The sequence below is a fragment of the Pocillopora verrucosa genome, chromosome 2, assembly GCF_036669915.1.
Source record: "Pocillopora verrucosa isolate sample1 chromosome 2, ASM3666991v2, whole genome shotgun sequence".
In the NCBI taxonomy this organism is placed as follows: Eukaryota; Metazoa; Cnidaria; class Anthozoa; order Scleractinia; family Pocilloporidae; genus Pocillopora; species Pocillopora verrucosa.
This window is the reverse complement of record NC_089313.1, coordinates 16,302,554-16,328,449: the sequence shown is the minus strand read 5'-3', so window position 1 is coordinate 16,328,449 and position 25,896 is coordinate 16,302,554. Positions and strand designations below refer to the sequence as shown.

General features: G+C 36.2%; 5 protein-coding genes across 5 annotated transcripts; 1 reads left to right on the top strand and 4 right to left on the bottom strand.

The window, feature by feature from the left end:
• Positions 1-633: 633 nt before the first annotated feature.
• Positions 634-8,107, bottom strand: LOC131781012 (derlin-2). The gene is made up of 7 exons (XM_059097654.2): positions 7,990-8,107; positions 7,795-7,860; positions 5,341-5,414; positions 4,918-5,011; positions 4,533-4,728; positions 3,769-3,859; positions 634-3,025 (listed from the first exon to the last, which is right to left on the bottom strand). The coding sequence occupies exons 1-7, from the start codon at positions 8,080-8,082 to the stop codon at positions 2,899-2,901; spliced, it is 741 nt and encodes a 246-aa protein (XP_058953637.1). The 5' UTR covers positions 8,083-8,107; the 3' UTR covers positions 634-2,898.
• A 45-nt stretch (positions 8,108-8,152) lies between these two features.
• Positions 8,153-11,179, top strand: LOC131781014 (mitochondrial import inner membrane translocase subunit Tim22). Its single transcript, XM_059097655.2, has 4 exons — positions 8,153-8,400; positions 8,890-9,083; positions 9,437-9,509; positions 9,813-11,179. Exons 1-4 carry the CDS (start codon positions 8,178-8,180, stop codon positions 9,887-9,889), a joined length of 567 nt encoding a protein of 188 aa, XP_058953638.1. The 5' UTR covers positions 8,153-8,177; the 3' UTR covers positions 9,890-11,179.
• A 1,221-nt stretch (positions 11,180-12,400) lies between these two features.
• LOC131781028 (post-GPI attachment to proteins factor 4) lies at positions 12,401-14,233 on the bottom strand. Its single transcript, XM_059097669.2, has one exon. The coding sequence runs from the start codon at positions 14,170-14,172 to the stop codon at positions 12,916-12,918; it is 1,257 nt and encodes a 418-aa protein (XP_058953652.1). The 5' UTR covers positions 14,173-14,233; the 3' UTR covers positions 12,401-12,915.
• Positions 14,234-17,032: 2,799 nt separating this feature from the next.
• LOC131781048 (uncharacterized) lies at positions 17,033-18,196 on the bottom strand. Its single transcript, XM_059097692.2, has one exon. It carries the CDS (start codon positions 18,194-18,196, stop codon positions 17,033-17,035), a length of 1,164 nt encoding a protein of 387 aa, XP_058953675.2.
• A 340-nt stretch (positions 18,197-18,536) lies between these two features.
• Positions 18,537-25,813, bottom strand: LOC131781033 (SRR1-like protein). Its single transcript, XM_059097675.2, has 8 exons — positions 25,647-25,813; positions 25,495-25,535; positions 24,804-25,000; positions 24,226-24,321; positions 23,946-24,094; positions 23,616-23,661; positions 22,694-22,873; positions 18,537-18,668 (listed from the first exon to the last, which is right to left on the bottom strand). Exons 1-8 carry the CDS (start codon positions 25,811-25,813, stop codon positions 18,552-18,554), a joined length of 993 nt encoding a protein of 330 aa, XP_058953658.2. The 3' UTR covers positions 18,537-18,551.
• Between the last annotated feature and the right edge of the window lie 83 nt (positions 25,814-25,896).

Here is a 25,896-nt window from a genome sequence, read left to right as displayed (position 1 = left end):
AATTGTGAAGATAACAGTATGGAGAATATGCATACTGATGTTAAGATGTAAGGGGTTAACTGGAAGCTTTCTTAATCAAGCCAGGTGTCTCTTTTCCAGCCTTTCCTTACAAGTGACAAGGCAGGGAGATTTTTCAGCAAATTTCCTAGCACTTGTTTTGAACCCCCCCCTTTACTATCATGATCAACTCATTTATTAACTCTCCTCTCTAGGTGCAAAACACTTCTTCTTAACCCTTTCACTCCCAAGATCTAATTAGTAATTCTCCTTACTATCTACCATACAATTCTTAAGAAGCTAGTTCAGAGAACTAGGTATTGGAATCCACTAATAATCCCATAATTGATATTCTTCTCTATTCTCAACACCTACCTGCTTTATATTGTATTGATATTGTAAGGAGAAATTCTGTCTTGGTCACTTGTAGTAGTGAAAGGGTATAATTACTTACAGAGTAGGAGAAGTTCCATCTAACTCAGTTGAATTCTTACTCATTGACAGGTTTGTTTAATGTCTCTTCCAGTTTGAGAAATGTATTGATGTGTGGAGAATGCACAGGTTGATTGCTATTACAGAGTTCAACAATTTTAAAATTTTTACAAAATTTAAAAGAATCCAATGCCAACACTGCAGTACATTGCAAGGTTATTAAATCAATTTTATTTTAAATCTTCTTAACAACTATCATTCCCTCTATCTCCCTGCCCTTTTTCTTACAACAATAAAATTAATAAACGGAAACTCCTCTCCCCAAGTAACATATAATAAAATTTCTGTGGAAAGAAGAGAAGCCATATCTTCCTCAATTGAAGAACTAATAGAAAGTATGTTACAGTCTCTAATGATGACCAAAATTAATAAACATTTAATTGGTAACACTTATCTGACCCAAAGCAAAATACTGTGTACTGAAAAAAAGGAAACAACATTTATGCTAGCTGACAGACCTTCCCTAGCACATGCAGAAAATTTGACATGATCAATTATGGTAATCTTAAACTATAGAAATTGCGAAAAAATTTTGATAAATAGTCTATAAAATAAATAACTGTCTACAAATGTGCGTTTCCATGAAAAGGATACTCAGTGCCTTTTAAGAGGTTTTTTGTACAAAATTCAACTTTTAATGAACTTTTTAGGGTTTATATTCATTATTATGGTTCACAGGTGAATTTCTAACAAAATGTTTTCCTGAAATGTTTGGAAAATTTAAGCATCAATTAGAATCAAGCATAAACAAGACTAGCAAAAGGAATAAATGTGCCATTTCTTACTGGTAATTTTATTATTTCCAATATTAATATTAGTGAGATAAACAAAAGGCAATATAATTACAACATCAATCAGTTTAGAAGATTAAATACTGTTACTTCAATCAAATGTTAGGTCTATCTTGCAAGACAAGGACTAAGTTTTGACCCTCTATTTGAACTCAAGGTCCACATATAACTTATCACATCTATTTGGCCAAAACAAAAACAAGAACCATGTTGGAGCAAATTTATCCCTTTTGTATTCATTTTTGTCACTTGTTATCATGTACTTTTTTTTGCTCTTCGGTATTTTGTTAATTACGCTTTTTTGTTATGTGCTGTATGTAAATTTAGTTATATAGCTTGTTGTCTCACCCCTTTATTTTAACCAGTGTTTTTTGTGCCTATCCGTAATCAGTGTTTGTAGAAGTAGATTTTTCCTTTTCTTGGTTTTCCCAACCACCACCCATAGGTATCCTCAGCATTTAGTAAGCAGCTTTATTGTCATCACTTTCTTTAATTTTGTTTTGCAGTGGCTTCTAGGTAGTTTGTCTGTGTAGTAATTATTATTTTTTTGCTTTGTAAGAATTTACTTTTTTCTGACACATTATAGTAAAACATTTGCTGAGGCGTTGTTTTGTTTTTTTTGTCGAATTGGCCCTTGCCTGTTCAGAGGACTTTAGTAAGACTTACGAAGACATTAGTAAGAAAAAATCTTCATAAGCTCTCTTTGATTTTATTTTGTTCACATCTCCATTTATCCTGGAGAAAAAACTATGCCAAGTTAAATGCACAGTACGAAAACATATTCATTAGCTTGCTTTGATTTTGTTTTGTCCACATCTTCATTTATCCTGGAGAAAAAACTATGCCAAGTTAATTTCACTAGAAGTAGGCCCTACAGTCAACCATTTTACTATTAATTTTAAAATCACTTTTAATTAGTCTCAGTAAAAGTATTTTCAACATATAAATTGCTTTCATACATCTTTGTTACTCCTATAGAAATAGTAGGTGACCTTCTGAGAATCTATTAGGAGATCGAAATTGTCACTAGGTTGATTTTCAGTAAACCTAAAAAGCATAGACATTTATTACATGAGTTTGAAGAATATATTAGTCATGTTAATGATGAGGAAATGTGACACATTTAAAAGTTATCCTGCTTGGTAACCAGACATTTCACACAAAAGACTTTTCACACAAGTCTTTTAGCACAAGTTTTGGACCGTTCACACAATTCTTAGTGGTCATTTCACACAATAATTATAAGCAAGAAACATCAATATAAAAGGAATATTGATTGATACTGATAAGACATTTCACCAAGACTTCCACAGGATCGAAATGCTTGTAAACACGATTACTACTCTTACTTGAAGAAAGGAGAATTACGAATTTCTCTCTATGAAAATGTAAAGAACTCCCTATTTGAATGACTACTTCTATAACTTTTCCTTGAAGGTGACAAGTGAAGGTAAAATGTCTTATCAGTATCAATTAGTATATCTTTTAAATTGATGTTTCTCACTTATAGTTATTGTGCAAAATGACCACTAAGAATTGTGTGAACGGTCCAAAACTTGTGCTAAAAGACTTGTGTGAAAAGTCTTTTGTGCAAAATGTCCTGTTTTCATTGCTATAATCACTCCTCTTGCTCAGCAGCAGCACCCACTCGCTGTCCCTCACCCCAGTTGAATCCCCCAGGCCTGTCTTCCTCTGGGAGGGGTTGGTAGTTGGGATCCTCAGGGGGGGCATCAAAAATGGCTTTCCTACATACAATTCAGACACAGAGAACTGATGTTAATGAAAGGTATGGAACAACAAAAGATCCCATTCCTCTGAGAGGATTCAAAACCCCAGCCCCAGTTCTGATTTCACTTTCCTGTGCTTAGAAAAAACTTTGTTAGATATAACTTTCATCTTATTTATATTCCTAGACATATCTGAATTTTTCTCAAGGATATTTTAAAGACCTCACTTCTCCTTTTGACTTAATAATTGTACTTTTCTTGTAGTTTCAATTATCTTAGATCCATACATGAAGTTTTAGAGTCATATTAACTTTGCTTATCCAACCAACATGTTCCAAATGGGGTTAGAGCAAAGGAAATGGAGAGTATCAACCCTTTCACATCCAGGAGCGAGCACTTCTCTGAATTCTCCTTACAATATCAACATGTTATCGAATGGAAGGGTAATTAAAAGAAAGAATTACATCAGCCAAAGAACCCTGTTGGATCTTAAACAAATTTCTCAGAGCTCAAGTTAAAAGAAATGTAAGGCAGACAGTAAGGAGAATTCACTTGGAGATCTTGGGTGTGAAAGGGTAAAGAAAGACCAGTAGATTAAGCAAAGAGTTTGGCAAATAAGGCCCCAAAAGAAGACTGTAGGTTAAAAAACTCAGGCTTGCACCAGAGACGTTCAGAAATCCGTTGTTTTCTTTTTTCTCTACACTCGATGATAAGTGATTAATCAAAATTATGCAAAGGGTGTTTCAGAATATATTTCATACAGGATTCCTGGAGTCCTGAGTATCCTAAATCCTCCTGGCTGCTCTGGAAACACATCCTCCAAGAAATAATACACATGACCTACAGCAATACCTGCAAAGATTTGTGAAATTTGTCAGTTAAAACTTTATTTAATCCCGAAAATATCAGCTAAACAATTAGTGTTTGGGACTCTCACTCAAATGGGGAGAAGGAAGCCAGAAATTTTATAATTTCCAACATCAGGCTAAAATTTAATGAGAGCCTTCAGGTCTCTCTAAATAAGAAAACAGCAATAATATACAGTATTTACTACTAGTAGGTTGTCGCATGGGCAACAAACAAAGTTTGGCGTACAATCTTAATCAATTTAGCTACTTTCTAACAGTCCCAGGTAACTTAATATTAACTGAAACTGACTGAAAAAATAAGGAAATATCACAAAACACCAGTGATTTTCCTATTGACCACTTTGACAAGGATTTCTTTATAAATACAAGCTCTCTTAACCCTTTAACTCCCAGGTGTGATTAACATGTAACTTCTCCCTATAATATCCATGCATTATCCAGCAAACAGGTGATGAGAATATTCAAACTTATCAGGTAGAAGCTGTCATCATGATCTAACAACAAATTCTTGTAACCAATTTACTAAGTGCATCAGCAAGAGAAGAGCATTTAACATCATATCTTGGGAGTTAAAGGGTTTACATATTTAAAACTTAACTAGCACAACATGATAAAATTTCTTGTAGGAAAGATGAGGCAAATCTGAGTGAAATTACCTATAAGGTCCACCATGACAGAATTTCCCAACATGAGGGAAAACCCAAACAGCACCCATGGTAAATAGGGTGCCTTAAAAGTAAGAAGACCAAAAAAGTTCATTCGTATTAAGGGGTTTCTCCTGCTCCAGATGTACACTAACATAATGGTGAAAGCCTGGCCCAGAAAAACTAAATTAACAAACAAAGCAATCACCTGATGACAAGGTGTCAAGGAAATTTTAACTGAAAGAAAAATCTCTAGTATGAAATTTTCTGTTACAAACATTTAATGACATTTAACTATTCAGTCAAACATGTTCAAGTTATCACTCACATTATCAGTGACTATAACTCTTTTCTGAGCAATGTTCCACGCATTTGATGTATGATTCATAAAGGATACAGTCATTATAGCTCCACCAAATATAAACATGAAAACAAAATCCGCTGTTCGTCCTCGGAATGACCCTTCCTCTAACATCCTACAGTAGCGGTAGCTTTCAAGCGTCAAGGAATTTTCATTTTCCATAATCATGGCAAAACATTTTTAATCATGAAAACCATAAGAGTACGTATGATCTTACAATATCACCCCTGAATGAAAAATTATGGTCATGACAGTAAAGGGAATGATCACTAGGTGGAGAGGCATATGATTGAAATTCTCCTTATTGCTAACAAAGGAAATGTACAGAGAAAAGTATGGAGAATACAATTAGCGATCTTAGGGTATAAAGGGTCAATATCCATAGTATCACTTCATAAGCACTTAAGTCAACCATTTAAGCAGTAACTTTGCAAACTTAAAAATTAAAGAGAAGGATACGTGAAAATCATGTTGAAGAAGAAATTGAATCCAATTGTTCCAAAAAACATAAAATTAGTTACCAGTCTCCAAAACTAAAACCAAAGTAGAAAAATTCTTCATTATCTCATCAGAAGAGTAATTTGATTACATTTCTTGTTTTTCTCCATTTCAGGGGCCGGTTGTGCAAAAGAGGGTTAAGTCTTAACCCAGGGTTAAGTCAGCCTAACCTTGGGGTAAAATTTTAGTCAAGTTGTTCGAAGGTTAACACTAACCTCAGGTTAAACAGCGGGTTAAATTTAACCCACTGTGTGAGTAGGGTTAAATAGCTAACCTCTGGTTAAATAAAGAATAAAAATGGCGAACTTGTTGTTTTTCAGAACCAGCACTCAGTTCAAAATCAACGATTTCACAGACGAAGAGCTGCGTGCACATTATCACCACTCCACCAAGTTTTAATTGCCCTCCAGTTTTATGCAAGTGGAGGTTTCCTTCAAGTTGTAGGCAACACCTTCGGTGTGGATAAGTCCACTGTTTCCCATGCCATTACGGATGCATCTGGAGCTCTAGCGGCAAAACAGCCCTGCTTTATCAAGTGGCCTTTGACACATGACGAATGTGCAAAAATTAAAAACAAATTTTATATTCGTGGAGGATTGTTGGATGTGTGGACAGAACTCATGTGAGATTACAAGCACCTACAGAGTGAATGAATGAAAACAACTATGTAAACAGAAAAGGTTTTCATTCAATCAATGTACAAGCTGTCTGCAACCATGAAGGTGAGTAAACTTTTGGCTATAGCAAGACTTCCCAAAGAAAATAAAAATGTAGACATGTAAGATAAAATTCATACACAAATCAAAAGGAGGACCGAGCTTTAACCTCAACAAAAATATTATTTGATTTGAAGGCATGTTTACCAATGTTGTTGCCCACTGGCCAGGAAGTATTCACGATAGCCACATCTTTTGGACAAGTAACATTTGCAGTTATTTGCAAAATAACCATCGCTCCCTAAATGATGGCGTTCTTCTCAGAGACAGTGGGTATGCCTGCAGTCCATCCCTAATGACACCATTCGCAACAAAAACTCCATCCTAAGAAGCCCACAATAGTGCACACACAAAAACGAGAGAGGTGATAGAGCAAACGTTTGGCTGATGGAAAAGGTGATTTCATGTGTTGCATGCAGAAATTAGAATGGCACCTGAAAAGGTTTACATGATTGTGGGTGCTTGTGCAGTGTTGCACAACATTGCTTTGCTGTTATACGAGCCTATGGAGGTTAAAAAGGTAGAAGAGCTGGCAGATGTGGATCCCTACCATGGACCTCAACAGGGTCTGTCAATAAGGGACCACATCTGTCAAACATTTATTGGTTGACACTTTTAACATGTGTGCTGTCTTGACTTTCTGTGATCTTTTGTTATGTAAATTATTAATAGGTGATGAGTTGTAAGTTTGTTTAAAATATTTTTTTTCAAAGACTCCAAATTGCACTTGCCCATTTTGTTGTCTTTAAAAAATTTACTCTGTAACATAATTACAAATGCAATTTGGTGTAAGTAAATCAAATAATTCAAATAAATTGTGGATTCTTAATTTTTATATTTTTACTTCACTGGTATTGTGTATTTGATATTGTACTAATATGCTACTGTAGAATATTGACCAAGGCAATGTGCAATAATGTACTGTATTTCCCCCCCCCCCCCAATGCTGATGGAAATATTTCTAGGCTTGTGCATGTAAATTTTTCCATTTTTCTCTGACCTCAGTGGTCATCCTCCGAGCAACCCCTACAGCGTTGACAGCATCCGCAATTTTACACCATATTTCATTTTTTTTTTGGTTTGTGACGCTGTTCATAAGTTTACTTTGTATAATAGAAAGGTTTTCCTCTACTTTTTCCATTAAGATGGCTATTTCAGACGTGCTGAAATTTTGTTTACAGGCTTTACATGAGACCGCAGGGGGAAGCCATTCTGTAGCTCGCAACTTGCTCACCATAGCAACAATTTATTAAAAGAATATTATGGGTTGCTAACCTCAGGTTAGCTGCGCCTAACACGAGGTTAACTAACCAGCTCTTTAACCGTACTTTGAGAAATGCTATTTTAACCCTGTGTTAACAAACCTGCGGTTAAGAAATTTAACCCTCAGTTAGCCCTAACCTCAGGTTAGTTTAACCCTCTTTTGAACAACCGGGCCCAGGTGTTTAAATTTTTACACTAAAAAGTAAATGAGGAGTAAAATTTTCTAAATAGAAAATGCATGTCATCTTAACAAGCTTACATTAACACATATATATATATATATATATATATATATATATATATATATATATATATATATGCACATTTCCATTGAAAAATGTTATCTATCAATAAGAAAATGTGATTTTTATGGAAATTAAAATGTAGCTAACGTTTATGATGTAGGTACACGGAAGAAACGACAAGAAAGACCAACCTGATATCTTTGAAATATAAGTTCGGGATTGAAATAAAGCTGGAACGGAGTTATCAGCTCAAGTTGCTAAAAACAAACAAAAGCAAGAAGAAAGATTATGACAGATCAGTCCCCTGCACAACGAGAAATTTCTCTATTTTCTTCCCTACATGCGAAGAAAAGCGGCAGAAACTTTAGCTACAGGGTCATATTTACCACTGCAAGTGTTGTTACTACACAGGCAGTTGTATACGTCCGTGTAACCACGGGGATCTGCATGTATTCTTGTTGAAAAGTTTGGTACGCCATCTTGCCTGAGCTTCCTCAAAGACACGTCAGTGATTCCAGACTTCTGCATTCATTATGATCTGCGAAATACTGGAACCAATTCGTCGTCATCCAAAATGGCGGATTCATCGGCGAAAGATAAGCAAGAAAGGTTATTGCCAAACACCGGGCAATTACCGCTGAGTTCGATCATTCCAGCCATTGAAGAGGCGAGAAAGCAAAGGCCTCCGTTTGTACCATCAGTTGGACTTCCAAATGTAATCAGAACTCCACAGGAACTTATGGTGGAAAGGGGCATGGAAAATTGTGCTTTCAAGTCAGTTTTAGCCGGAGTTGTAGGTATGAAGATGTCTTGCAGTTGTAAAATGCATTTAAGTGATATCACGAGCAATCTATTTAGTCAGTACCACTTTCATAGATGATCGTCTTTCTTTGGAGAGTGAAAAAATTTAACTTCCGCGCACACCATACAGACCTAGACATATTTGATTTCAGATCACATTCCATCCCATTCCACCCCCTTTTTCACAGTCTAGACCCTTTCGACCTAGTCTCTCCGCAAGGAATTAAGAAAAGCGCCAAATCCAAATTTGAAACAGTTTAAGTCACAAAAATTCTACAAGACTTACAAATAACACCAATAAAAGGTGGAAATGTGACCTTCTCTAGGAGATTTTGTAAACTGTACACTCAGGAGACTGGGATATTTGTTCTGTGTTCAAGCAATGGGGCATAAATGGGCTCTTGAGTATTTTTGTTCAAAGTAAGTGTCATGTTATTGGGAAGAATAGCTGCCTGTTTTATCAGTTGCACACTTTTTTCATACAGGTTATGGACTTGGTGCTGTGTTTGGTTTGTTTACGGCTGGAATGGACTCTTCTATGCCAAACCCCATGACTGGGGTCCCTGATCAGTCAGCAAAAGCCATTCTACGAGACATGAAGTCACGCGCAGTGTCATATGGTAAAAATTTTGGTGTGGTGGGTCTGATGTTTTCTGGAACAGAATGCCTAGTTGAATCTGTAAGTGTGCTGGATAAGTTTTACTCCACTCAATTGTTTTATCGTTGTGTTTTTTACAAAAGCCTGTGGATAATGTTACAGTAAAAAGAGAAGAATTAACAATCATGTGATTACCTTATACAATGGCATAAGAGAAGCACCAATTCTCTTATTGCAAAATGTGCTGCCCTTTAAAAGGTCGCCTCCCTCCCCATCTGTTTTTTTATTTTTTTTTTCTTTTTCTTTTTTCCTAAATCCATCAATACAGTCTGGAAGGAAAGGAACAGTTAAGTCAAGATGGTTCAAAAACTAAAAACATGTCAATAACATGTTATCTTTGCTATGTTAGCTTTCTCTATAATATTATTTTTCAGTTTCGCGGAAAAAGTGATTGGAAAAATGGAACACTGTCAGGTGGTATCACAGGAGGTCTCATTGGGCTTAGAGGCAAGTTGCATTCCAATGATTCATTCCCATTTGAATAAATATATATCTTGTAAACATTAGAATAGTACATAAAGTACATTTTCCCTCCATCCTGGCCAAAGAGACCTAGAAAATGCACAAGCAAGTTTACATTGAGTAGTTGTAATAGGCAATGGGTTTGCATCAAGGGCCCAAAATGTTCATTTTGATTTGTAATCAATCTTTTGGTGGAAATGTCAATATTTTTCACCAAGGTTTTTGTTTGTTTCACTAATGTTTTGTTTTTGTTTTTGTTATTGTTTTTTTATGTTTATCTGTGTGTAGCTGGTGGTAAAGCAGCTGTTATGGGTGCCCTTGGATTTGCAGCATTTTCTACAGCTATTGATTACTATCTCAGATGACAGCAATTTCAACCCTTTCTTGGTACAAGGAACATAAAGAATGAAGCAGAATTGCTTTTGAGTAGTCTGATTTCCTTCAGACTCTTCTTCAGTAATCATTTGAGAGGATTTTGTGATGAGCTTTACAAAATGTGTGCTGCAGCCTTTTTGAAAATGCTTTTGATTAAGGCACATGATCAAATATGGACTGGAACTGTCAGGCTTTATGTTACTGGAGGTTTCTTGTTATGAGCCTTTCTTACTTTCAGATAGGCTCTGAACTGTTAAGTTTTGTTCATAGAGATATCAGGATCTCTTTTTCAGTAACAGAACTGATGACTATGTGTGACCACTGGAAGAAAACTGAAATGATGATGAAAATAAGTGGGGCTTAAACCATGCACAACAACTGGTTCACAGGATTATTCCTTTTATAAAGACAATCTAAGTAAACAAAACTGAGAAGCCTGATCAATCAATTCTGAACTTGTGTACACTTATTCAGAAAGAGGTCTCTAAAAATAGGCAGCGAATGGCTGCATATGTCTCCTGCTAATATGCATAAAGTAGCTGTAACTAGAATTTATCAGGGTTTATAGTGAGTCATGTTGCAACATTTTTCAGGGGTTTCCCAGTTTCCAATCTCTGTGCTGTGTTAGCATATTAAAATAAGTTTCATGCCAATCAGTCAGATTTTTCTAGAATGTCTTTATATTGTTTCACATCAGTATCCTAACTGTCAGGTATTTGTTCTTTCTTTGTTCAATTTTCATTTACCTTGTTTTTTATCATTGTATACTACTGTTATTAACATCACTTCTTCACGTATTTCAGAAACCAGCGGTTAAGGAATTGAATTTTGAAAATCTACCAGTGCATTCATTACACATTCATTAAGCTCAATAACTGAATTGGTCAGAGAAAGCATTACCACTTTGGAAATTCCATGCAGTGGTCTTCCAGATGTGGTATTGAAGATTTCAAATCCCCACAAATAATTCCCAGTAGAATTTACAAGCTTGAATTGGATAGAAAATTTTGTATGAGGTAAAATAAATGAAAAGTGGTCCAGAAGTTTGTACATTTGGATGGAGAAGGGGGTGGGAGGAAAGGTTGCAAATGCATTGTGAAACCAGACATGAAACAGCAAAGAAGTAAATGATGCCTTTGGACACAAACAGAAACCCTGCTTATGTCAGCTAGTTGTAATAAGCAAATCAAAGGTAATTCCTTCAGTCTTGTAGAGTGGGCTACTATTACCACTTCGAAAGGTCTCACATCCATAGATAAAGCAGAACTTTTATACTATAATAATTGTTTCTGTTTTAAAGTAGTTTAATAGTAGCTGTAAGTCAAGATAAGTAGGTTTTGTTGGGATCTATATTCCATTTGGAACTTCCCTTTTTTTTTACATAGCACTTATAGCATGATTTGCACAATCTTTCAATATCATCCACACTTCATTGCTTTTTTGAGAAAATAATTTTGAATATCAGGATATTTTAGTGTTATATTTGTGGTAGATGAAACAGCAAGTTTATACCAAAACTACATATGTAAAGTGGTCCTTCAGAAACAATAGTATGAAACTTTACTATTCATTCTCACAAAAGCTGTGATTGACTTTGCTTGTGGTACAAACTGTCTTCAGTTTTTCCACCCCTTACAATGCTTATCAGACTTTGAGTTTCATTGGCACTTAAGTATTTCATGTGCCTATGGATTTAAGTAAAAATTTTGGAGAAACCAATAACATAATGTGCAGTTTTTACAAATTACCCTTTCCTGAAAAGTGCTCTAATGAAAGTGGACCATTGAAATAACTTATTTTCAAGGACAAAAACACTAGACACAGATTTACGCAGAAATCAAAAAGATAATGCAAGAGTTATTTTTTTTGGCTGGTTGGGTTGAGATGGAACACTTTGTAACAGAAAAAGAGCATAACTGTCAAAATAACAAAAATATTGCATCACTTCACCTTAAGACAAAGGAAAAAAAACCTAATTTATCTGAACTCACACGGGTATTTTGTGGTCCGTTGTCTCTATTGTCAAAATACTTCTAAGCAAAAATATACTACATTGTTGCCATGCTTACTGTGGTCTCTTCACACAATGCCCTCTATTCCCAGTTAATATGCCACCTGCAAAATTCGCTAGAGGTAAAGCTTTTCTTATCCCTGCTTCGCATTCATCGCTTGACAGAGACAACAAGGGGTCTTTGTTTTCAGGTCTTCATTTTCAGGTTTTTTTTTTTTTTAGGGTCATTTTATTTGTAACTGGTGTTTGATTGCATACTTCGTTGTTCTTAGAAGATTAAAACAGGAGCTGGATATTTCCCGTGAGAAACCATAACAAGATCATGTTAAATAAAGAAAATAAAGAGGTCTTCATTTTCGGGTCCTAGGTAGTAAGTCTTTGTTTCCAGGGGGTCTTCATTTTTGCTATAACCCATTTCTCAGTGAAGGGGTTACCAAGTGTATATTGTTTACTTATGCACTTGGCTTTTTCGATGACTAAAGTGTCTGCTGTTTTCTAAAGCAGTAGACACAAAGAAACCAGTAGACACACCAAAAATAAATTCTCAAAACAGAAAAGCTTTGAAAGAGGATTTGAACTTAAAAGACTCTGTACTGCTCTCTAAAGCAGTAAACACAACAAAAATGAGAAATTCTCAAAACAGACATGCTTTGAATGAGGATTTGAAATTAAAAGAATCTGCTAAGCTTTTTTTGTGAATAGCAAAATAAAGTTAGATAGTCTGTAGGGGAAATTAGATGCTAGTCACTCTTAGGCATTAAAGGGTTTATTGGGAGGAGGTGAATTAACATTGTTTGAGAGAAAGAAAAAGTGAAGTCAGTTTTGGTTTCAAATTGACAAAAGTTTTGAGAAATCAAGGATTTGTAAGATTGAAGTTCTTCTGTAGTTGAAATATTATGCTATTTGTAATGGTTCAGCTTTCAGTAATCTTGATTATAAACTCCCTCATTTGCTATTTGTTACCTAATTTACCAAATAAGTACTAATATTAATACTTAGTAAGTATCAATAGAGAGGGAACCATGGTGGATAGTACATGAGAGAGGGACCCAATAATTTCTGACTGAGAGATGAATAAAACCCAATGTGTGTGAATAAATTAGGTTGTACAATTAAACCCTTCACCTTAAATTTTTTTCTGTAGTCATCCAGCATGGTGTCCTTCCCATAATTTACACCACATGTATGAGTTTTCATGTAATTCACCCAATGACTGGCTTTCTCAGCAACAAAAAGCATTCCAGGAGTACAGCATGATGGTGTGGGGCCAACAGTGAAGAAATACTTTGATAGATACCTTAACTGCATTAGATGTGGCCTATTGATGAGAAATGCAGCTATAGTGAAGTAAAATACCACCCATATCCAGATATTGAAGACATTTTTAGGCTTACATCTTCTATTTTCTTTAGAACACAGTAAATGGTGCATTAAAAAAGTTACAAAAGTTCCACATACACAACCACAGCTAAAAAGTTCAGGAAGGCGTTCTGGTTCCAGACTCCAAAATCCTTGAAGTCTTTCAGGATGATACAGTTTATAAAACAAAACGTTATTGGTTTGTAATCGAGAATCCATTAAGCGTTTTTTCTCCTCAATATGATAATACAAAGTCTGAAACAGCTGTGGATGAGGAAAGGCATCATCTTCAACCAGAAGAGAATACCTTGGTCTGGACTTCATGCTCTCCTCCAGGCAAAATGCATAATCTTGCTTTTCTTTCTCTTTAATATAAACAGCCGGCAAACTTTCTGGTTCCACTGAGTACCGCTGAATATACTGTACCAAAGAAGAGAAGTTTTGTGCTTCTTCATAAGGCTGTGGATCCACATTGCATATTGACAAGCCAAATTTCCATGGTAATTGTCTTGTTTCAGTGCTGTTTAGAATTTGAAAAAACTGCCACAAAACCTGAGTTAAGAACCTCGGACTATTCCCATTTGGAAGAGAAATATACCGAGAAGTTGTGATGATCACGACGTCAATGTCCACATCTTTAACTGTCTTGGTAAAGTTAAATGGTTCACTTTGAAGTGCATTCCAAAACTGTGATGCAACAGCACTTCGCATCTCATTTTGTCTGATATGGTATGCCATTTCAGTTGTTTTGTTGTGGAAAGGGTTCTGGTAGTATAAAGAATACCTCATGTCTTTAAAAAGAAAAGGGAAAATACCAAGAAATGATATGCCATATACCAATAAACTGATCGCAGAAAGCTTGTTGAAGCAACATCTCGACAGAGACAGACACCAGCTTAGCATTGCACGTCTTTGGAAATTTATATACCGTTCGGTTCCGTTGGGCTTAAATCCTACCGGCAAGAGGTACGCCTGAGGAGCACTAGTGACGAGTTTCCGATTCGGGTGATTGTCGTCAGTATTTTCTAAGCTTCCTGAGATCCTATTGGCTAGAGGGTGTCTACAAAACGAAGACCGAAGACCAAAGACCGAAGACCGAAGACCGAAGACCGAAAAACGAAGACCCTAATTTTTTTTGCCCGAATAAGGCACGGACAGTTAAAAAACCAAGCCAAAGCGTTCCTCAGCGCAAACAGATGTGAAAATAACGGGGATTTTCGTTTTGTAGAAAAGACCCCCTGAATCTACAAAACGAAGACCCTTACTAAAACGCTTTGTTAGACCCCAATTGACGCGAAATCAAGGGGGTCTTCGTTTTGTAGAAAAGACCCCCTGAATCTATAAAACAAAGACCCTCACTAAAACGCTTTGTCAGACGCCGATTGACGCGAAATCAATGGGGTCTTCGCTTTGTAGAAAAAGCCCCCTGAATCTATAAAACGAAGATCCTTGCTAAAACGCTTTGTCAGACCCCGGGGAAGGGGGGGGGACTCCTATACATTGCCTATAGGGGTATGTGCTGCCCGACGGGGTCATGATTTCGGAGCTCCTGATTTAGAATTAGAATTTAGAACGAGCTATCCAATTTTATGACGGTGCTTCGCCGGCCCGAAGGGCCAGGGAGCAAAGCCCCATACCTATAAAAATTGGAGAAGCCTTTAAAAAAAAAAAAAACATGCATGGAAATTATGAAACCCCTGTGTTTCTTTTTTCATGGTCAACATGGCCAGCGGTATAGCTCGCGGGCCTCTCCGACGACGAGGACGACAACGACGGTGGCGGTGGGAGCGGTGTCACACCAATATGGCAACCTCAGCCATACAAGCTTAATGACATTGGATATTCGATAAGTGGAATTTCTAGCACCGCAGCGTGACTCCGAAGAAAGGAATAAGGCAAGGAACAGGAGAGGAACTCGGCTGGTGCAATTCTGCGAGTCCGCGGACGTTGAATTTATATATTTTGAATCGTTCGAGAATTCACTGTGGGAAAACGGGAAAGAATATCTGTATGTCGTGAAGTGGGCACAAATAAGACACTTCGAACATTAAAATAAATGTGTAAAAGAAAGAGAGAGAAGAGGGAAAGAAGACAAAAAAAGAAAAATTCATTTTACTAGCCTCACCCGAGAATTGAGGAACCCTAAGCAGTAGTATCTGAATTATGAAATGGCATGATTAACCTCTAGATATTAGGAAATCTACTGTGCAAGAATTGAGAAGCGTAAGTAACGTGTAGAGGATGGAAAACATGAGTTCTCAAAATGTTTAAAATTTCAAAATTGAAGTTTCGTCCAAAGTAGGTAGACTTCGTAAGGCTTATCATCGACATCGTAACCTTCCTCTGAGGCTCAAGCGCACTAAGGAACGCGGGCTCATTTCCCGAAGCAGCGGCTGGTAATTAATCGCTAGTACAAGTAAAGGTCGATGAAGGATGTACACGCAAACGCACCGTGTTTGAATAAGCAGGAACCTGTTGAACAAACTGGCTAACGTGTTGGACAGGTTGGCTAACTTTTGCATTTAGGCAGCCCTTGTACTCTCAACCAGAAGCCTCGTAAAATTTCTTCAATTTCAAAGGGCGTTAATAAGTCCTTTGGCGTTTATAAAGTGATAAAAATCCCGTAGGAAGAACGAGACCAAAGTTAGTACCAGCAAACTTAAACGAACTATATTGGTTACTAGGAAAATTTTGACATGGTCAAGAGTTTATATCAAAGAGTTGCAAAATGAATAATTATATGAAACTATTCCTGGTTCATATAATGTATGTTTTAAATATCCTTCGAGACGCTTTGTTTCTGGGTTTGTGACGATGTTACTATAAATTTTTTTTTTCAAGTGACTTTTCCTAGAATTTACAGACTTTCTAAATAATCTAAATAGGCTAACATCGTTTTTTATGTTTCTTTTGTTTTGTTTCGGATTTAAGTTTCTTTGTTTGTTTTATCACGCGATCAAGACTTAGCTAGCAGTGCAAGATATGACCATTTTACCTGCTCTGCATGGTAACAAAACAAAACAAATATAACTTTTTTTTCATCTTGTGCACTTGCACATATACCAATCATACGAGAAGGGAATTGCTAAATGCGAACGGTTTATTTCACCGACTATTAAAATTAACGACACTGAAAAGGCTTAAAACTAAATGGTATTTCATCTTAACTGAAATGTTCATAAAGTAAACACTTTGCATATTTAATTCACCTCTATTCAATTTCAACAAACTCGATGATAACACCTGCATGTTCCTTTCACGAGATTTTGAATAAATTCATCAAAAATACAAAATAATCCAACTCAAGGAAGCTGTGAAGAAACTCTCAAGTTATTATCACTTAGTAAAATAACACATTCATAATGCCTTTGTTCCTTTCTTTATTCCTTATTATCTTTTAAACGTCGGCGACACACAGAGCTTCTTCTTGGAACGCTCATTCATTAAATGAATATTTCATTAAGCTCTTATCTACAGAGCTCTATCTCTAAATATAGGTGAAAGCATTTTTTCCCTTCGTAAATTTTGTTTGGCTACGAACAACAGAATGTAATTGATAAGGACAAAGAAAAACATTTTATAGTTCAATAGCATCGTTTAATGTAGTGTGTTGTGGTTTAATTTTTTCTAATTTTCATTTTCTGTCTCGTTGTCTTGTATTCATTATTGTAGTAATCTATACCAAAAGAAAATAAATATAAAGCGGTTGGCAACATTTTAAACAAATAAAAACATAACATTAGTTTAAAAGATCGAAAATCGCTCAATTCCAGCGAACTGTATGAATTATGGATTCGTCCGGCAGGCAAACATGATCACACTTTTGGAGTTCTCTTACAATTTCCTCCACTGTGTTATCTTCCATTGTTTTTGATAAAATTTCTGGCGTGTTTTCTCCCCAATTTTGAAGCCTGGCACCCCAGTAATGGTTAAGTCTTATCTTATTTTCATCAGCGTCCACTGAAAAGCCATGTGACAAGTCGTGGTGATGGACATGAGATTGCTTTATATGCGAAGTCTTGTAGATGGGTTTAACCAAATCGTTGGCCGGTCTGTGTGTTCTCCGCTTGAGGCGGTCGATAAGGATCGGGTGTTCCTTATCGCTCAGAGGTTTACCAAGAAACAGGAAATTTTTCATCGTTATCTGAGAAACACGAGGTTGTTCTCTGGAAAAATTAGCTATGAAACGTTGCATAAAATTGGGTTTAGTGTCCTCTGGACAGAAAGGGTACTCATCCATATCGATGCTTGCCTGCCAATACGATTTATTGCCCCAAGTTTTTAAGCAATGTTTATAGGCACTTTCCTGAGTCCCAGTTATTGAGTAGGGAAACGCGTTGTGACTCCAGTCCACATAAGTGACGAAATCTTCCTTTACGAGGAATTCGAGAGCGTTCTTTTGTGATTCATTCTCATAAACATAAGCATCGTACACGTAAACATGTTCAAAACCAGCGTACTTAAGATAATAAAGCCATTGGAGTAGTTCTCTTGTGCTGAGTTTTGCCAAGTCGCTGGAGTAAATTCGTACAAGCAAGACTCCACTGAGAAAATACGTCGAACTGGCTGTGTTTTTTTTGTGACACCAACGTTGACAATCATTTGTATGAGCTGATCCATCTTTTGTAGAATTTTGTATCACAGTCGATTTTTGTTTTATACTGAGACTTGCATTTAAGATCAGCTTTGTATTCGTGGACGAAGAATTCTTTAGAAGCAGCGATATCGCATGTTTGAACTTGCCTCCGACGAAATTCTTTCTATCGAACTCACGTATACCTAGTTCTTCCCCATTTAGGTGATAAGTAATCATCATAATTAAGACTGTTAAAGAACACAACCACATGGCCCTGTAATATTTTCGACTGCAAAGTACTTGTAGGAAGCCAACCTCTTGAATTGGACGATACCTTAGATGAAGCTTCATCATTTGCAATACAAAGCTCAGATGAGGTTATTTGTCAATAACGTCGCGTAGATGATCCGATGGAATCACTGATCTATGCCACTGGAAGGTTCATTGGTTACGTTGATCAAAATAAAACGGCTTTTAATGACGGCGAGAAGGATGCTGGTTGACCGCTAATATATTGAAGTTTCTTTGAACGATTCAGCTGTTTGTATTCCTTGTATCACATTACTTGCCAGTTATGTGGTTCAAGCCTAGCCAGTGAGATTACAGATGGACTATTTTAACTCAGGATCTAACAAACCAAAAGGGTTATCATACTTTAAGATTGCATCCAAATTCAATAGAATCTTCAAATGAAGTTCGGATCGTTTCAAGCTGTCACCAGTTGGATGCAGACTTCTTCCAGCCAAAATATTGACAGTCTCACCACGAGCATGTCTATTATGGTGCTCTGAGGTGACCTTTGGTCAGACGTTTTTGCGAGTTCCTGAATCAGAATAAGAGAAGATAAGGTTAAAAGCATTGAATACAAAGAATTCTCCACAATTATGAATATTGGTCTGGGATTGACGACAACTTAATTGATATAATGTTTCAAAGGTGAGTTGATATTGAATACCGTGTATGTGTCTTCATGACAAATTTATTTGACGGTTGTAATTTGAATTACACTCTAAATTACAGGAATTGTTAATCAAGCTAATGATTGGAAAAAAGTTTTCTTCTTTTGTTATTTTAACAATTGTTTTTCGCTCAAATTTACACGTGAGTTTGATAAATTATTCTGTGTGTGTAACCGTGGAGAGCGTGGACAGAAGTTTCCGAGTTGTACAACGTCGTAAAAATCAATAAAGTTCAACCTGAAACTGTGACCCCAAATTGATCAAAAGTTGCGGATTTGAAAGCCACGTTTGGCGGGCATATTTAAAAACTTCATGACAAAGAATTTTAAATTGTTGTTGTGTTTTTTAATATTGCAATAGGAGAAGTATTTATATGATATAAGCAATATATTTTGGACGGTAGTTCATAATCTTACGGTTTTATTGCGTTCTTACGGTCCGCTAACTTAAGGAAAACCGTTACAAGTCCAGTAAGTCATTCTGGTGACAAAAAATTATAACTGTACTAAACTGAGAAGCGTGACACCATAATCAGAAAATCGATCTTCGAACTCTAAATTAATTACGAACGGAAACTGAGTGATAGTGTTATTTTTTTGTTGAACCGAAGCTTACAAACAAGGTTGCTTACTGCTTACGACTAGGTCGACGAGTTCGTCAAAGAATGAGTAAAAGATTGTTATTTCCGGGTTTACTAAGAAGTAAGGTCTCTCCGTATTTCAGTAAATTTGCTTTTCAAAAAACAATAGAAAGTGGTTTTAAGTAAATGCTGTTCAATTCGAATTCGAATCATAATTATATAACCACTTGAAATTTTTAAAGGCTGACAAACTCAATTCTCAATTCTTGGTCATGCGAAAGGAATAACATAAAAATTAAAAGAAAATTAATTGCTAAAAAAAATTAAGCATCCCAAAAAAAAATGCGTAACGATGTAAAACAGAAAATAATTCATAAATCTTAAATATAAATTGATAAATATATAGAATCAAGTTAAGCCAATGCTTTCTTCAAGACAGGTATATGAATGAAAACATCTTGCGACAAAAAGCTTAGTTATAGATAGATTAGGAAATAGTTTACCAAATTTAATCCTTTTGAAATCAATGTTCTAGTACTGTTGCTCGGTTTTGTAAACACTGCAATTTTCGGTATTTTACGTATTTAACAACCATTTTTCTGTATTCATGAATTAAAGACTGAAACAGCTTTTCGCTTTTTGATGTTGGCTGATCCAATGCTATGGCATATCATAAATTCCCCTCGCTTTAATTTATTTCTTTACTCGCAGTTTAGTGTACAGCGATTCAGTTGAATCTTGTTTTACCCCTCGATAAAATAGTCAGCCTGATTTCTGATCTGATTTCCCCTAATGTCTCCTTGATTTGACGAACAGATTTCCAATGATCGAAACATGTATAGAACACTGGAGTCTAAAAAAATTGACCTACTCTCCAAGAGTAAAGGTATTTTATGAATCATTGAGGAAAATTTTGTGGCCTGAATCTGCTGAGTAAAAAAACTGAAATGTCTGTAACATGAGAGCTCACACAGTAATCACGTTTGTTGAGACCTCTATTAGAACCCTCCACATCAATAAAATTTTGGGGTGAAGTTATTGTTTTCCTGTAGTTATATTCCAGAAGGTATAACACCAACCTGCATTGCATTGGTCATGGTGATTCGCAAGAGATTATAAACAGTTCGTCAGTCTGAAATTTTAACATAACAGCTCTCTTATTGACTGAATACTCCAAACTATCAATGAAAACGTATTCATCAATTGGAAAACCCAACAATGAGCAATTCTTTAGAGTGAAAAAAGTTCATGTCGATGTTAACAGAATCACATTTAGACTTACTCTACATTAGCTAATTATTCACCGACCACACGAGAACCGAAAACGAGTTAATTTCTATAAGTATTCCAAGAAATGGTAGGAAATTACCGCGAGATTTTGAATAGTTCTTACTACTCACTTCTGAGCCAGCCGATCAATGTGCGCCTTTTTTTTTTTTTTGCGTTCAAGACCAATACGAAGTCGAGTTCCATGAAAACACGGAAAAAGAAGAGGTTAATATTCAGCCACCTTGATCGAACAAGTAGAAAAAAAACTCAGCCAATATTCAGCCAATTTAACCTCAAGCTTGGTCAATAAGGCAAATGTATTGGTCAAATATCGATTCAGTAGTTATTCAAACTGATTCTTTGCCCGGTTTATATATTCGGATACTTGCTTACCAGTTGTTTCGTACCCATGGATGTTTCGTACCCATGGATGTTCCCTACCCAGTCGATTCGAACTCATCTAGGACCATTCGTAACCAGTCAGATTAGTCGTTTCGTACCCATACTAATCAAGCGTGGTCTCCATATCAAGTAGGTATAAAGGAAGGTCGGTATGTTAAACGCGTGAAATATTTTGTGAAATCCCCTGGTTGTCGTCACCAAGATAACATTAACTGTATCTTCCCTCGTTGTCACTGAATGTCGAGATGTGTACAAATTGTATGACCAGCAGATCGGGCACGAACCACAAAAACCGTAAAAGGATTCTTTGAAAGAACATCGAGTTCAAATTTAACTATTAAGTACTCTTTAGGGGTTTTATCCTGACCACATGACACGAGATGAGGCTCCTAAAAGATTCCTCTTAAAAATGCGCTGGTTCCGTGCAAGGTTCCGTTTCCCTATTAGTGCACGATGTTTTTTGGGTTATGGCGAAAACCCTTTAAAAAAGGCAGTTTTTTTTTACTTACAAGTTAGCTTTCTGTGTTTTGGTGATATGCTTCTCTCGCAGAATTTAACTTTTAGGGTGTTTTACAACAGTGCTTCCAGGTATAAATATATATTTCACGCACGCTAAGCAAGATGCAAAAGTTTGAAAATAACAGCAACGAATGGAAGACTAATGTACTCTCAAATGTAAGAACACAATCTTGGTCGTATCACGATAGGTCTCAACCGAAAGATTGTAAAACCAAGAGCGTATTAAGAGTATTTCGTAGTTACTTCTATATATATAGTTCTCAGGAGCCCTGAGGCTTCCTCGTCACCAGCGCTTGGTGGGCGACACGAACTGAAATTTATGCATTGAGAGGTCCTAGCTATGGACCTCTTTCATAATGGCATGCGATTAGTTATCTTTCTATGTGTGCAAATTAGCTTTCTTGGCCTTGCTTTTGTGTAAAAACTCTATTTTTAAAATATTTTGTCGAAGCCAGAAAGTATAATTTACATGAATTTAAAGATTGAGAATTAGACCCACCAATAACCCTACCACACTAAAAGTTTCTAATTTCTCTCTGCCGGTTGGAACCGATCTTTTCTGCGCAAAATCTGGGTCCATAACAGGTTTACTTGGTTTGTAGCGGCTCTGATTAAACTGAGTTTCTCCAAGAGCCAGTTTAACCAATAACGTTTCTCCATCGAAACCAGTCTCCGAATTTGTCGTCATCTTTTGGAGAACAAAGATGCATTGAAAAAAAGTAGATGTACAGAGATTTGATAATTTCCCATTCAACTCCCTGAGGGTTTTATTGGACGTCATAGACAGAAATCATAGGGTGAAACTTTTCTTCATTTTCCACTAAATGTATTCATAGTAATGTGCATTTGATGTTGAGGCATAAAAAAAATAATATAACGAAAAATCTTGTAAAAACCGATAATTACGGCACGAGAACACAAATTTAAGTTAGCGTAAAGACAGCCTATGCCTGTTGTTAAGTTCTGGTTGAGGTAACTAAAGGTCTCACGATAATGTTGTTTGTTTCATTAGCATGGAAGGAGGGGAGGAATTTCTGGAATTATTATTGGTATAAGAGAAATTTCAGACAAACTATTTTAAAAAAACTCTTAAAATGGTTATGAAACAGAAATGTTTACATCAGATGTCACAATTTCAGGGTCATCGTCACAGTACACTGGTTCAGCGCAATCCTTCCATAATGTTTCTGGTACTGCTGCCAGCACTTCCCTGGGAAACCAATGGATTCCAGAGTCATTGAAGATATCACTGTGATGAAAAGTGTTAGGAATTGGTGTCTCACTTGTATATGGAAGTATCTGAATGGTTACAGGTAAAGGAACAAAGACAACAAACCAAAGGTTATCCATAATAATTACAACTTCTGTATGAAAAAATTTTAATGTTTGAGTTGTTGTTGGAATAACATTTTACAATAAACTAGCTATTATCACAGAATTATACCTCTTTTCAGTGGCACATTTGAAAAACTGATGAAAAGGTGAGCTAGCAAAAGACTGAAGAAAAAAAGTGACAAAAATGTTCTTATACAGTCACAAATAGCCTTAATTGTGACAAGTTGTTGCCCAAAGATAGTTTATATGAAACAAAAACAACTACATGTTTTTTTCAAGTAGTGCCTAACCACTATCTTGGAATAAAGGGGGTAAGTTTCTAAAGAAACTGTGGTGCTGCATCAGTGGGAGAGTATCACAGGGAAATTTGGTGTTATCAACTGAGTTGATAATGTAAATTGGCCACCATAAAGAGTTTAAAGGCTGACATTTCAAGTGTTAGCCCTTCGTCAGAGTGATTGGAAGCATGGATCAACTTCCCCTTAGAGCATGAAGTTTTTTTAGGCTTCTTTTTCAGTTAACCTGTAAAGACTTTTTTCCTAATTTTTAGGTTATTGTTAAATAGCAAGTAGTAGAATTGGAAAACAAAGTATCTCCTTAAGAAACTTAACTCCCTCTTTGGCAACGCTCTTGGTATGAAGTTTTAAATTCATATTCTAAATGTTATATAGATGGAAATATGATAGACTGAAGAAAAAAAAGATACATTGGAAATATATGATGCTTCTTCTCTTAGCTTTCTGGAGGGTATTCTGTAAAGAACAATATAAAAAAAACATTGATTTTCCTTGATACCTATCATTTAATGCTTAATCAAGGTAAACTTGTATCTCTTTTAACCAAAGTAAGTAAACATCTTTATTCAGGCTTTTCCTGAACTAAGGTTTAATCCAAGAATTATTATTTCTCATGTTCGATTTTCTTCTTTTTTATTTGTTCAACCAACCAACCCACTTTTACAAAAGGGAAAGCCATGGAGCACAAAAACAGTTGATGGTAATGACCTAAATGAAAAAAAATTAAACAGGACCCCTACCTTTCTTGATAGCTTGTAAATCTATTCCCAAGAATGATAACATTGGATAGCCCCAGACCCCAGTTAGCCCAAAGAACACTGTTGTAAAGGGGTTTACCACAATGAAGCATGAAAAAAAGAGTTAAGTTTTCTACCTTTCTCTTTCCCTCCTAAAAAAAAGAAAAAAGAAAACAGTCATTGGAGTAATTAGACTAAAGTGAAGCATTGTTTTGACTCCTTCATGTTTCCAGCGTCCATCACCTTTTATTCATAAATCTGATACTTAAGAAAGAAATCTTACCTCATTGTGATCAATAAGAGAACATCCCAACTCTTCAACAACTGCTTTGTCACCTTGAGAAAAATGAGGTTCATAGACAAAACACAATCCACTAATCTAGTCACAAAAAATCGATAGAAAGGTTATTAATCACAAAACAATTCTATCTAACCATGATGGAAAAGATCACTGTACTGTATTACAGTCAACAAAATATTGCAGATCTGTTGTTCAAAAACATCCTAGAAGTCTCTTTTGGAAATGTACAATAACATGTTACAACCCTATCCCTAAATGAATGTCACCCTCCAAGTAAAAAAGTCTAATGCCAAGTCACAGGTACAACTCATACTTATCCTAGTTTCTACGCCCAAGTTGACTAGGAGTATTGATTATCATCCTGAATGGGAAACTAGGACATAACAGGTTACTGCAAGAGGTTTTTATCATTTCCCAGATAATTTTGGGTACCCAATTTGTACTGCACTTGTAGAAGTGAGTGTGAGACTTAAGTGGTTTGTCTAAGAAAAAGATTAGAGAAATAAATGTCCAGCAGCTTTGCTATTTGGACAGTTAATGATATCAAGAGACATAGGTACCTTTAACAACTCTCTCAATAACAGCAAAAAGGCAAACTGATATCTAGCTATAGGACATGAAGATAGTTTTCCAATTCCATAACAAACAATATCAGTTACAGGTTCTTGTAGGATGACTTTAAATTTGTTATCTGGTCTAACAGAAGACTCAGCTGGACAACAGGATTTCTTCGTATGATGACCATCACAAAGTAGTTCTAAAGAGAAACAAAATTGAGGACTTGTTAGGGAGGGATCCCTTTGTATAGCTCCTCTTTGTACCTCCTCTGAAAAATGATCCTTCCATTGGCCAACTAGTTAATGAGTAATTAATCCTAGCAGGCAGCATGGTTGAGCGGAGAGCACAATGGACTCTCAATGCAGGGTTCCAGTTCTGCTCGGACCACCAGAATGCCTGGGCCATAACAAAAACCACAGGGTCACCAGCAATTGTACCACCCTTACTAGGCCATTTTTTTTTTTTTTTTTTTCATGGTTGAGTGAGACATCCTTGATGAAATATTAAAATTTTTAGGGTATGGAACATGTAATATAAATGAACAATAGTCTCTTCCTGTTTGTCCAGGGTTTAGAAACTGGGCCTCAGGTGGATAAGTGAGGCAGAAGGGGGTGGGGGTGGGGGTGGGGGTGGGGAAGGGCTAAGGAGGGCTGACAAAAGTTGACAGATAATGCTCTAATTATTGTATTTTACCTTGAACATTTAAAAGAAACTCACTCCCGAAAATTTCTTCCCTAACGGATAAAATATCTGGATTCAGTAAAGTAAACATGTAGAACCTTCATCTTCAGTACATCGTCAAGGCGAAATACAAAACTTTCGTAAAAAAGTAAACCTTTGCCTGCCTGCATTTCTCGATTTTCGTCTTTAACTCATTTACATCGCACTTTTCTGAATCATAGGAGGTCGAGATGTTCCGAGATTTCACTAAAGATCCGTTTTTATCCCTGTTATTCCTGTGTTTGCGACCTTTACTTTTCTTTACCACTCGAAATCCATCGTCGTCCGCCATTTTGTTTAAACTCGTCGTTTCCAGAGCCCGCTCACCCGTTTATTAAAATCCTTTGGGGGTGGGGAGAGGTGAAAGAAACAGCC

Bases quoted from the DNA above. Each gene is read 5' to 3' on its own strand.
- LOC131781012 (XM_059097654.2), bottom strand. From the start codon at position 8,082: ATGGCGTACCAAACTTTTCAACAAGAATACATGCAGATCCCCGTGGTT. The intron at 5,415-7,794 runs GTTGGTCTTTCT...CTTTGGTTTTAG, and splicing joins TTATATTTCAAAGATATCAG to TTTTGGAGACTGGTAACTAA. The intron at 4,729-4,917 runs GTATCCTTTATG...CCTTGTCATCAG, and splicing joins TTGGTGGAGCTATAATGACT to GTGATTGCTTTGTTTGTTAA.
- LOC131781014 (XM_059097655.2), top strand. From the start codon at position 8,178: ATGGCGGATTCATCGGCGAAAGATAAGCAAGAAAGGTTATTGCCAAAC. The intron at 8,401-8,889 runs GTATGAAGATGT...TTTTTCATACAG, and splicing joins AGTTTTAGCCGGAGTTGTAG to GTTATGGACTTGGTGCTGTG. The intron at 9,510-9,812 runs GCAAGTTGCATT...ATCTGTGTGTAG, and splicing joins AGGTCTCATTGGGCTTAGAG to CTGGTGGTAAAGCAGCTGTT.
- LOC131781028 (XM_059097669.2), bottom strand. From the start codon at position 14,172: ATGCTAAGCTGGTGTCTGTCTCTGTCGAGATGTTGCTTCAACAAGCTT.
- LOC131781048 (XM_059097692.2), bottom strand. From the start codon at position 18,196: ATGAAGCTTCATCTAAGGTATCGTCCAATTCAAGAGGTTGGCTTCCTA.
- LOC131781033 (XM_059097675.2), bottom strand. From the start codon at position 25,813: ATGGCGGACGACGATGGATTTCGAGTGGTAAAGAAAAGTAAAGGTCGC. The intron at 25,536-25,646 runs GCAGGCAAAGGT...TTTATCCGTTAG, and splicing joins ACGAAAATCGAGAAATGCAG to GGAAGAAATTTTCGGGAGTG. The intron at 18,669-22,693 runs GTAAACATTTCT...ATTCTGATTCAG, and splicing joins CTGAAATTGTGACATCTGAT to GAACTCGCAAAAACGTCTGA.